At 43.8% G+C, this 12,992-nt stretch overlaps 1 protein-coding gene across 1 annotated transcript in view; it reads left to right on the forward strand.

The window, feature by feature from the left end:
- LOC135533524 (tripartite motif-containing protein 16-like) overlaps positions 1 to 1,443 on the forward strand; it is a 10,926-nt gene extending 9,483 nt beyond the window's left edge. Inside the window, exons 4-6 of the mRNA XM_064960806.1 lie at positions 310 to 469; positions 595 to 654; positions 886 to 1,443. Of these exons, the coding sequence (XP_064816878.1) occupies positions 310 to 469; positions 595 to 654; positions 886 to 1,403 (738 nt within the window). The 3' untranslated portion in view covers positions 1,404 to 1,443. The remainder of the gene's footprint in view (positions 1 to 309; positions 470 to 594; positions 655 to 885) is intronic.
- The last annotated feature ends 11,549 nt before the right edge of the window (positions 1,444 to 12,992 follow it).

Genomic DNA, 12,992 nt, shown 5'->3' on the forward strand with positions numbered 1-12,992 from the left:
GTATCAGTCTCTCTCTCTCTCTCTCTCTCAGAGCTATCTCTCTCTCTCTCTCTCCAGAGGTATCAGTCTCTCTCTCTCTCTCTCTCTCTCTCTCTCTCTCTCCAGAGGTATCAGTCTCTCTCTCTCTCTCTCCAGAGGTATCAGTCTCTCTCTCTCTCTCTCTCTCTCCAGAGGTATCAGTCTCTCTCTCTCTCTCTCTCTCTCTCTCTCTCTCCAGAGGTATCAGTCTCTCTCTCTCTCCAGAGGTATCAGTCTCTGTCTCTCTCTCTCTCTCCAGAGGTATCAGTCTCTCTCTCTCTCTCTCTCCAGAGGTATCAGTCTCTCTCCAGTATCAGTGTATCTTCAGACTTACCCAGCATCGTTGTCCGTCCTCTTCAGTCCTTTGGAGATGTGAGTCAGACTGTGTCTGAACTGAGAGAGAAACTAGAAGACTTCCTTAAAGGAGAATGGACCAAGATCTCCACTACAGGTGTGTTGAAAACAATAAAAACATCAACTTTAGACCATTGAAAGTTCCCTACTAGTCATATACATGTGGAATATGGTCTGATGATAACATTCCCTCTCTCTGTCAATGTGTTTGTGTGTCTGTAGTGAATATAGTGGATGTTGTACTGCCTCCAGAGCCCAAGACCAGAGAACAGTTGTTACAATGTGAGTCTCTTTATTGTGAAGTAACTAACAGTCTCTTTTTACTGACACTCCTAACAATCCCTCTAGAAATATATAGCAATAGTAGATCTAATCAAAGACTGGGTCTCTATCTGACTCCTCATATTTCTCTGATTTGATCTCTGCTGTGCTCTAATCAAAGACAGGGGAGATACAGTATCTGACTTAACTTATTGTTCTGACTCCCCTCGTTGGTCTCTGCTCTTCTCCCAGATTCCTGTCAGCTCACACTGGACCCAAACACAGCACACACACTCCTCTCTCTGTCTGAAGGGAACAGAAAGGTGACACGTACAGACCAAGTCCAACCATATCCTGTCCATCCAGACAGATTCACCAACTGGTGGCAGGTTCTGTGTAGAGAGGGTCTGTCTGGACGCTGTTACTGGGAGGTGGAGAGGACTGGTGGTGTTGCTACAGCAGTCTCATATAAAGACATCAGCAGAACAGAGGATGATGGTGCATTTGGATACAATAACAAGTCCTGGAGTTTATATTACGATAGTGTTGGTTATTGTTTCAGACACAATCATGTTGTGACTAAAGTATCAGGCCCTCAGTCCTCCAGAGTAGGAGTGTACCTGGATCACAAGGCAGGTACTCTGTCCTTCTACAGTGTCTCTGACACAATGACCCTCCTCCACAGAGTCCAGACCACATTCACTCAGCCCCTCTATCCTGGGTTTTATCTCAATGATTATAATGATACTGCTGAGCTGGTTAAACTGTAAACTGATTTGTTATTAATTAAAATTCAATCCAATGTTTTAATCTTGTACATTTCCATGAATCATGATGTCTGGTGTTGATGTATATTGGTTGTCATTCAGAACCATTGATATGTTTTCTCAGTTGGTTCTCTGTCTCTATGTAATTCTCCTCAGTATCATTGATCAGCTTGTTGGCTCGGTCCTAATTGATGTGTTCTCTGTCACCTGGAGCTGCATGGAAAATGGTCCAGGAACTAAAGGACAATTCAGGACTAGTCAGCCCACTACAAGCTGGTATCACTTCCTTTCTACTAAACTATATGGTCTGGTTTCCCAGACACAGATGAATCCTAGTCCTGGACTAAACAGTATGTTCAATGTAGATGTCCAGGAAACCGGCCCTAAATGTGTCATCTTTCATCCTCCCATACTGCTCAGTCCAGCAACATTAAACCTGTCCAGCAGGTGGTGCTGTTGACCAAACAATAAAACCAGCAGATATCTTGACTTGCCACTCAGTATATCAGTAATGTTCAGAATAGTACTTTAATATCATTGGAGATTGATGGTCTTTTTAATCCACTATCCAGAGTCAGGAACAGATGAAGTTAGGTCTGCTACTGTTCAGTGATTAAATATGATTTATGGTGATGGGAAATAATAAAAAACACTCAACTTCATCTAGTAATAGTTTTCCTTTGTTATTTATTCCAAGGTGTGTCTTTAACTTGTAAATGTATTGTGTGGAGGTGAGCTAGTGGTGTGGCTGATAGAATAGAATGAAGAGGGAGGAGGGGAGGAAGAGGGGAGGAGTGAAGGGCTGTTCAAGAAACCAGATGAGGAAGAGGAAGATGTTCAGGGGAATTACTGTCTCTGTTCCAAATGGTTCCCTATTCCCTAGGTAGTGCACTACGGTGCTTCTGACCAGGTCTAAAGTAGTGTTCTACGTAGGGAATAGGGTGTAGATGTATTACAACAGCATGCTTTAGTGTTTTGCACAAAAATATATAAGATCTCCACCCCCCACTTCCTGTCTGTCATCCCCCAGTTCTGTTAAGACTTCCTCTCATTGAACTGGGCCTCATTCTAAATGGTCACTTTGTATTGATAGTCCATACTGGTCTTTACTATGGTTCTACATACAGTACCTGTATTGATAGTCCATACTGGTCTTTACTATGGTTCTACATACAGTACCTGTATTGATAGTCCATACTGGTCTTTACTATGGTTCTACATACAGTACCTGTATTGATAGTCCATACTGGTCTTTACTATGGTTCTACATACAGTACCTGTATTGATAGTCCATACTGGACTTTACTATGGTTCTACATACAGTACCTGTATTGATAGTCCATACTGGTCTTTACTATGGTTCTACATACAGTACCTGTATTGATAGTCCATACTGGACTTTACTATGGTTCTACATACAGTATCTGTATTGATAGTCCATACTGGTCTTTACTATGGTTCTACATACAGTACCTGTATTGATAGTCCATACTGGACTTTACTATGGTTCTACATACAGTACCTGTATTGATAGTCCATACTGGTCTTAACTATGGTTCTACATACAGTACCTATTGATAGTCCATACTGGTCTTTACTATGGTTCTACATACAGTATCTGTATTGATAGTCCATACTGGTCTTTACTATGGTTCTACATACAGTACCTGTATTGATAGTCCATACTGGTCTTTACTATGGTTCTACATACAGTATCTGTATTGATAGTCCATACTGGTCTTTACTATGGTTCTACATACAGTACCTGTATTGATAGTCCATACTGGTCTTTACTATGGTTCTACATACAGTATCTGTATTGATAGTCCATACAGGTCTTTACTATGGTTCTACATACAGTACCTGTATTGATAGTCCATACTGGTCTTTACTATGGTTCTACATACAGTACCTGTATTGATGAGGGCCTCATCATCTGGCATTAAAACCCTATGGACCTGAAAGGGACTGCAGTGTGCTCCAGTCTCCAGCAGGGGGCAGTAAACCCCTATGGACCTGAAAGGGACTGCAGTGTGCTCCAGTCTCCAGCAGGGGGCAGTAAAACCCTATGGACCTGAAAGGGACTGCAGTGTGCTCCAGTCTCCAGCAGGGGGCAGTAAACCCTATGGACCTGAAAGGACTGCAGTGTGCTCCAGTCTCCAGCAGGGGGAAGTAAAACCCTATGGACCTGAAAGGGACTGCAGTGTGCTCCAGTCTCCAGCAGGGGGCAGTAAACCCCTATGGACCTGAAAGGGACTGCAGTGTGCTCCAGTCTCCAGCAGGGGGCAGTAAAACCCTATGAACCTGAAAGGGCTGCAGTGTGCTCCAGTAAAAATCAAAGATGAATTAACTCCATTCTGTTGCTAAATGTTTTGCTACAGTTTTCTCTAACGAATAACAAAATACTTTGAGCATTTCCTTGAGTCCTCCAGGTGGGCGGGGTTTGTTTGTACTTTTAGGACTTTTCTATTGGTTCCATTACAACAAACTCAATCAAATCACTGCTTATTAAATATACAACATTATTTTAATGCAGGTTTGTTTCCACATGCAATAAGCCTGTAACGTCTTGTATGATCTCATCAGGTAAAGGTGTGTCAAATGGAAGGGCAAGTCTCACCACTGAGAGGAAAACATCACTGGTCCACCTCTGCATCAGGTCAGCTATGTTGATCAGTACTGTCCCAGGGATGCTGGGAGCAGAGATGAACTCCCCTGACCTGGTACCACCTATGGAGTTGTCATTTTAATATCAGTTTAACCCCATTACTGCTATAACACATAAACCATGTTAATAGAATGAAATGGATCCATGTTCCATTTATTCTACATCAGATTTACTGCCTGTGGAACACTTCTCCATAGTGTCTGAAATCAAGATGACTGCAGGTCTGAATCCCAAACTAATGGGGGGAAATGGATCCATCTAATAACATGGTTTTTAGAGATATGGAGAAAAACATCACAAACTGTACTATTGGGGTGAACAAATACCATTAACATACATACAAGGCATTCAGAAACATTTTGTTACGTTACAGCCTCATTCTACAATGGATTAAATAAATCATGTTCCTATTCAATCCACACACCATACCCCATAATGACATCACAATACTCCATAATGACCTCACAATACTCCATAATGACATCACAAGGTCTCATAATGACATCACAATACTCCATAATGACCTCACAATACCCCATAATGACATCACAATACTCCATAATGACCTCACAATACTCCATAATGACATCACAATACTCCATAATGACCTCACAATACTCCATAATGACATCACAATGTCTCATAATGACATCACAATACTCCAGAATGACCTCACAATACTCCATAATGACCTCACAATACTCCATAATGACATCACAAGGTCTCATAATGACATCACAATACTCCATAATGACCTCACAATACTCCATAATGACATCACAATACTTCATAATGACAAAGCGAAAAGATGTTTTTTATTTTTTGCAAATTATTAACCGAAGTACCTTATATAAGTATTCAGACCCTTTGAGACGTGAGATTGAGCTCCGGTGTATCCTGTTTCCATTGATCATCCTTGAGGTGTTTCTACAACGGGTTTGGAGTCCACCTGTGGTCAATTCCATTGATAGGACATGATTTGGAAAAGCACACACCTGTCTGTATAAGGTCCCACAGTTGACAGGTCATGTCAGAGCAAAATACCTCCAGGACCAAGGCCCTTCTCCCCCATTGCTCAGTTTGGCCAGACGCCCAGCTCTTGGAAGGCCCTTCTCCCCCATTCAGAAACATGAAGGAAATGGATCCATCTAATAAGATGGTGTTTAGAGGTATGGACCTTTCTATTGGGGTGAACCATCCCCTTAACATACAGTACCAGTCAAAAGTTTGGACACACCTACTCATTCAAGGGTTTTTCTTTATGTTTACTATTTTCTACATTGTAGAATAATAGTGAAGACATCAAAACTATGAAATAACACACATGGAATCATGTAGTAACCAACAACGTGTTCAACAAATCAAGTGGAGGCCCAGTCATCTGATGCAGCGCTGCATCACTCTCCTTGGTCAAATAGCCCTTGCACAGCCTGGAGGTGTGTTGGGTCATTGTCCCGTTGAAAAACAAATGGTAGTCCCACTAAGCACAAACCAGATGGGATGGTGTATCACTGCAGAATGCTGTGGTAGCCATGCTGGTTAAGTGTGACTATCATGGTGGTGCCCCGGCCAAGCACCATCACACCTCCTCCTCCATGCTTCACGGTGGAAAATACACATGCAGAGATCATCTGTTCACCTACTCTGCTTCTAACAAAGACACAGCGGTTAGAACCAGAAGTCTTAAATCTGGACTCTAAGGACATTTCCACCGGTCTAATGGCCATTAGTCGTGTTTCTCTGCCCAAGCAAGTCAGGGGGCAGTGATCCCTATGGACCTGAAAGGGGCTGCAGTGTGCTCCAGTCTCCAGCAGGGGGCAGTAAACCCCTATGGACCTGAAAGGGGAAGTGAGGCGTTCCAATGTGATGCTATTGAACATTGCATCACTTAACCAGCATTCTGCAGCGATACGCCATCCCATCTGGTTTGGGTTTAGTGGGACTATCATTTGTTCTCACCTGATTGTCTATGAGGTGTACCAGGTGTGTCCCAACTTTTGACTGGTCCTGTAGTTTCTGTAGTGCAGAAAGTATGATGCTGTCCTAGTTCTGCTCTGTGTTCTGCTCCAAGGAAAGACTCATCTCTGGACACTGTCACATACCCTGTTACCTGCTGCACTGGTCCCCGCCTGCTCTGGTCTGTCTCTCCCAGTCTGGTACAGGTGTCCTCTCCTGCTCTGGTCTGTCTCTCCCAGTCTGGTACAGGTGTCCTCTCCTGCTCTGGTCTGTCTCTCCCAGTCTGGTACAGGTGTCCCCGCCGGCTCTGGTCTGTCTCTCCCAGTCTGGTACAGGTGTCCTCTCCTGCTCTGGTCTGTCTCTCCCAGTCTGGTACAGGTGTCCTCTCCTGCTCTGGTCTGTCTCTCCCAGTCTGGTACAGGTGTCCTCTCCTGCTCTGGTCTGTCTCTCCCAGTCTGGTACAGGTGTCCTCTCCTGCTCTGGTCTGTCTCTCCCAGTCTGGTACAGGTGTCCTCTCCTGCTCTGGTCTGTCTCTCCCAGTCTGGTACAGGTGCCCTCGCCACTCTCTCTCTCCCCGTAGCTTTGCTCTCCTACATCACACATTTATGACTTGTTGACTGATCTGCTGTTGGACTATTTGATTAGTGATTGTTACTATGTTTGTATTATTATTTAGGATTGTTTTTAGCTCATTTAATGAGGGTTCAGCGTTGTGTTGGCTACATGTCTTAGATTGCTTAGTGCTGTGTTTCTCTCAGATCAAAGATGAGGCAATAAAGGATCATGTTGCTGCTGTTCAAAGGAGAAACTACACTCTTGCTCTGTCAATGAGGAAACATATGAGTTTCTCCCTCGAGTTTTGGGAGAAACTACACTCTTGCTCTGTCAATGAGGAAATATATAAATGTTTCTCCCTCGAGTTTTGGGAGAAACCACACGCTTGCTCCATAAATGCACGTGAGATCGATGCACATTTCTCCCAAACAACATGGGAGAAATGGGACTGTTGCTCTGACATGTCAGGACTGTTTTCTTGGTACTGAACCGTGTCCCTGGACTTTCCTCATCTCCTGAATGTTGTGGCGTTAAAGATTCTGGTGACGATGGATTGCCCTTCAAGTGCTGCCTATAAATCCACATGTTGGAACCCTCCATCTAGACCGGCCATTATCTAGCTGCTTCTACTGTCTGGAAATGTGCAGTCTGACCCAGGTCCTGACATCCTGTCCAATGAAGTAGTCAGAGCGGCCTGAAGTTTCTGCATGTGAATGTAATAAGTCTGCTGATGTAGTATGATTATGTGGATATATGGATAAAACCTGCCCACCCTGATGTATTTATGCTTTCTGAAACCTGGCTACAAAAATATATTGGCAGCAATGGTTATAATGTTTTAGGTGCAGATGGTCAATCTAAGGGTGGTGGTGTTGCTGTTTACGCAAAACACAAGATCTCAGCGGTCTGACTTCTACTCAACCTCAGCAAGTTGAATATCTGGGGTTGAACCTTAACCTTGGTTCCTGTTTAAATATGGTTGTATCTTGTTGTTACAGACCATCTGCTCCTGTTTAAATATGGTTGTATCTTGTTGTTATAGACCATCTGCTCCTGTTTAAATATGGTTGTATCTTGTTGTTATAGACCATCTGCTCCTGTTTAAATATGGTTGTATCTTGTTGTTATAGACCATCTGCTCCTGTTTAAATATGGTTGTATCTTGTTGTTACAGACCATCTGCTCCTGTTTAAATATGGTTGTATCTTGTTGTTACAGACCATCTGCTCCTGTTGGCTCTCTGGATTGTATTTTCATATTATCACAGCATGTCAACTCTGAGTTTGTCCTGATAGGTGATCTGAATCAGGACTGGTTAACATCTAGCTCTGATCAACTCTCAATTCTATCCAATACCCAGAATCTCACTCAGATGGTCAACAGTGTAACGAGGTTGAATATAAAGTTTCCTCTGAAATCCTCTTTGATTGATTTGATCTGAACCAAAACTGCTCATCGTTTTAATGCTTCTGGTATTTGATCACTGTGCTATTGCCTGTGTGAGAGATGGTCAAATTCCTAAACATCCTCCACATGTCATTACGAAAAGAAACCAGAAGCTGTTTGATACTCCAGGTTTTTTACATGATGTATCCAGAATTAAATGGAATAGAATGGAATTAATCCCTGATGTTGAATTAGCCTTTTCTTACTTCCACAATGCTTTCCAGGATGTACGCAATCAGGCCCCTTTAAATAAATTCAGGATGAAGGGCAGAGAGAATCCCTGGTTTACTGAGGAACGTACTAAAATCATAAGGGAACTAAATGCTATGTGGGATAAAGCAAGAGGGTCTGGTTCAGCAGATGATTGGACGTCTGAAATATGGGTGTGGCTTTGATCTGAAAAGTGAAAGCAGACCACTACCTGAAATCTACTTCAGATCATTTAAATAATCCCTCCACATTCTGACAAGTAGTGAAAGGTTTGGAGTGAAAAGAAGATTCACAGCTTCCCAAACTATTGTTGGTCGACACTCAGGAAGTAACTGAGAGAACCTCCATTATGAAGGCCTTGAATCAGCATTTTATAGATGCAGGCAGTTCATTTAAAAAGGTCAAAAGGTCTAAAATGAATGTACCTTCTCTCCCTGACACCCCTGTGCTCTCCTTCACCAGGTTCTCCTTCACCAGGTCCTCCTTCTCTCCCTGACACCCCTGTGCTCTCCTTCACCAGGTTCTCCTTCACCAGGTTCTCCTTCTCTCCCTGACACCCCTGTGCTCTCCTTCACCAGGTTCTCCTTCACCAGGTTCTCCTTCTCTCCCTGACACCCCTGTGCTCTCCTTCACCAGGTTCTCCTTCTCTCCCTGACACCCTGTGCTCTCCTTCACCAGGTTCTCCTTCTCTCCCTGACACCCCTGTGCTCTCCTTCACCAGGCTCTCCTTCACCAGGTTCTCCTTCTCTCCCTGACACCCCTGTGCTCTCCTTCACCAGGTTCTCCTTCACCAGGTTCTCCTTCTCTCCCTGACACCCCTGTGCTCTCCTTCACCAGGCTCTCCTTCACCAGGTTCTCCTTCTCATCCCTGACACCCCTGTGCTCTCCTTCACCAGGTTCTCCTTCATCCCTGACACCCCTGTGCTCTCTTTCACCAGGTTCTCCTTCACCAGGTTCTCCTTCTCATCCCTGACACCCCTGTGCTCTCCTTCACCAGGTTCTCCTTCTCATCCCTGACACCCCTGTGCTCTCCTTCACCAGGTTCTCCTTCACCAGGTTCTCCTTCTCATCCCTGACACCCCTGTGCTCTCCTTCACCAGGTTCTCCTTCACCAGGTTCTCCTTCTCTCCCTGACACCCCTGTGCTCTCCTTCACCAGGTTCTCCTTCTCTCCCTGACACCCCTGTGCTCTCCTTCACCAGGCTCTCCTTCACCAGGTTCTCCTTCTCATCCCTGACACCCCTGTGCTCTCCTTCACCAGGTTCTCCTTCACCAGGTTCTCCTTCTCATCCCTGACACCCTGTGCTCTCCTTCACCAGGTTCTCCTTCACCAGGTTCTCCTTCTCTCCCTGACACCCCTGTGCTCTCCTTCACCAGGCTCTCCTTCACCAGGTTCTCCTTCTCATCCCTGACACCCCTGGCTCTCCTTCACCAGGTTCTCCTTCACCAGGTTCTCCTTCTCATCCCTGACACCCCTGTGCTCTCTTTCACCAGGTTCTCCTTCACCAGGTTCTCCTTCCCATCCTTCTCTGTTTCAGAAGTGTGTAAAGCCCTGAAATAAATTGATAGAACAGAATCCCCTGTCCCTGATGAACTAGACCCTGCTTCCTACACCTGCTGCTGACATCATTGCTCCCCCATATATTTCTAACCTCACGCTTGACGTTCAGGAAATCCCCAATTTATGGAAATCTGCTTTTGTACTGCCTCTCCTGAAAGGTGGAGATCCTTCGCTACTTGACAACTATCGACCCATATCAACGCTGTCTGTACTGTCAAAGAGTCCTGGAGTCCTTAGTTAGTAGGTCCTGGAGTCCTTAGTTAGAAGGTACTGGAGTCCTTAGTTAGAAGGTCCCAGAGTCCTTAGTTAGAAGGTCCCGGAGTCCTTAGTTAGAAGGTCCCGGAGTCCTTAGTTAGAAGGTCCCAGAGTCCTTAGTTAGAAGGTCCCGGAGTCCTTAGTTAGAAGGTCCCAGAGTCCTTAGTTAGAAGGTCCGGAGTCCTTAGTTAGAAGGTCCCGGAGTCCTTAGTTAGAAGGTCCCGGAGTCCTTAGTTAAAAGGTCCCGGAGTCCTTAGTTAGAAGGTCCTGGAGTCCTTAGTTAGAAGGTCCCGGAGTCCTTAGTTAGAAGGTCCCGGAGTCCTTAGTTAGAAGGTCCCGGAGTCCTTAGTTAGAAGGTCCCGGAGTCCTTAGTTAGAAGGTCCCGGAGTCCTTAGTTAGAAGGTCCCGGAGTCCTTAGTTAGAAGGTCCCGGAGTCCTTAGTTAGAAGGTCCCGGAGTCCTTAGTTAGTAGGTCCCGGAGTCCTCAGTTAGAAGGTCCTGGAGTCCTTAGAAGGTCCCAGAGTCCTTAGTTAGAAGGTCCTGGAGTCCTCAGTTAGAAGGTCCTAGTTAGTAGGGAGATGAAGGCCTCCGAGAAAAAAACGTATTTCATGGAATGCAGTCAGTGTTAAAGTGTGTCTGTCTATATTGATTTGTAAAAGGCTTTTGACACTGTGGACACTGTGTTGGTGCAAAGGTTAACATTTTGTGGAATTACAGGTCATGATCGAGACTGGTTTATTAACACTACGAGTTTAGTTTTTACCAAAAAGTTATATTTTGGTTTCATCTGACCATATGACATTCTCCCAATCTTCTTCTGGATCATCCAAATGCTCTCTAGCAAACTTCAGACAGGCCTGGACATGTACTGGCTTAAGCAGGGGGACACGTCTGGCACTGCAGGATTTGAGTCCCTGGTGGCGTAGTGTGTTACTGATAGTAGGCTTTGTTACTTTGGTCCCGGCTCTCTGCAGGTCATTCACTAGGTCCCCCGTGTGGTTCTGGGATTTTTGCTCACCGTTCTTGTGATCATTTTGACCCCACGGGGTGAGATCTTGCGTGGAGCCCCAGATCGAGGGAGATTATCAGTGGTCTTGTATGTCTTCCATTTCCTAATAATTGCTCCCACAGTTGATTTCTTCAAACCAAGCTGCTTCCCTATTGCAGATTCAGTCTTCCCAGCCTGGTGCAGGTCTACAATTTTGTTTCTGGTGTCCTTTGACAGCTCTTTGGTCTTGGCCATAGTGGGGTTTGGAGTGTGACTGTTTGAGGTTGTGGACAGGTGTCTTTTATACTGATAACAGGTTGAAACAGGTGCCATTAATACAGGTAACGAGTGGAGGACAGAGGAGCCTCTTAAAGAAGTTACAGGTCTGTGAGAGCCAGAAATCTTGCTTGTTTGTAGGTGACCAAATACTTATTTTCCACCATAATTTGCAAATAAATTCATTAAAAATCCTACAATGTGATTTTCTGGATTTTTTTCAATGGTTGTAGATTGTAGTGATGTTATATATATGCAGGCCTCAACCACGACCCTGAGAGAACTTGATTCAGTGTATCATGCAGCCCTCAGGTCCATTACCAATCAGAAACGTCTAACACATCATTGTGATCTCTACAGCGCTGTTGGCTGGTGGTCATCTACCTTGCGTAGGTTTAAACACTGGCATACACTGATTTATAAGGTCATATTGTAGGTTTAAACACTGGTATACACTGATTTATATTGGGTAAAATGCCATAGTTATTTTTTAGTCAGGTCAGTAAATAAATATAAATTACAGTCCCATTCTGATTTGCTTCTAACAGAACCAAGAAGTAGAACAGGTCCTGGTGGAAATAGTTTCAGTTACTAAGCAACGAGGTTCTGGAATTCTCTCCTGAACATTTTAAAATGTGATGATCGAGTTTCATTGGTGGAGTTTAAACACTTGATCGATGTATATATCATAGAAGAGTGTTATTGTTTTTAGGCCAGCTGTTTTTAGTCAAGATGTTTGTGTTTTTAATGTAATATGTAATTGTTGTACTGTATGTGTGTTTATAGTGTTGTTTAATGTTGTGTTAAATAAAAACTATAATAAAAAATTAATACAGATACTGTATGTAGAACCATAGTAAAGACCAGTATGGACTATCAATACAGGTACTGTATGTAGAACCATAGTAAAGACCAGTATGGACTATCAATACAGGTACTGTATGTAGAACCATAGTAAAGACCAGTATGGACTATCAATACAGGTACTGTATGTAGAACCATAGTAAAGACCAGTATGGACTATCAATACAGGTACTGTATGTAGAACCATAGTAAAGACCAGTATGGACTATCAATACAGGTACTGTATGTAGAACCATAGTAAAGACCAGTATGGACTATCAATACAGGTACTGTATGTAGAACCATAGTAAAGACCAGTATGGACTATCAATACAGGTACTGTATGTAGAACCATAGTAAAGACCAGTATGGACTATCAATACAGGTACTGTATGTAGAACCATAGTAAAGACCAGTATGGACTATCAATACAGGTACTGTATGTAGAACCATAGTAAAGACCAGTATGGACTATCAATACAGGTACTGTATGTAGAACCATAGTAAAGACCAGTATGGACTATCAATACAAAGTCCATTTAGAATGAGGCCCAGTTCAATGAGAGGAAGTCTTAACAGAACTGGGGGATGACAGACAGGAAGTGGGGGGTGGAGATCTAATATATTTTTGTGCCAAACACTAAAGCATGATATTGTAATAAATCTACACCCTATTCCCTACGTAGAACACTACTTTAGACCTGGTCAGAAGCACCGTAGTGCACTACGTAGGGAATAGGGAACCATTTGGAACAGAGACAGTAATTCCCCTGAACATCTTCCTCTTCCTCATCTGGTTTCTTGAACAGCCCTTCACTCCTCCCCTCTTCCTCCCC

This window comes from Oncorhynchus masou, unplaced genomic scaffold (assembly GCF_036934945.1).
Source record: "Oncorhynchus masou masou isolate Uvic2021 unplaced genomic scaffold, UVic_Omas_1.1 unplaced_scaffold_2429, whole genome shotgun sequence".
Classification (NCBI taxonomy): domain Eukaryota; kingdom Metazoa; phylum Chordata; class Actinopteri; order Salmoniformes; family Salmonidae; genus Oncorhynchus; species Oncorhynchus masou.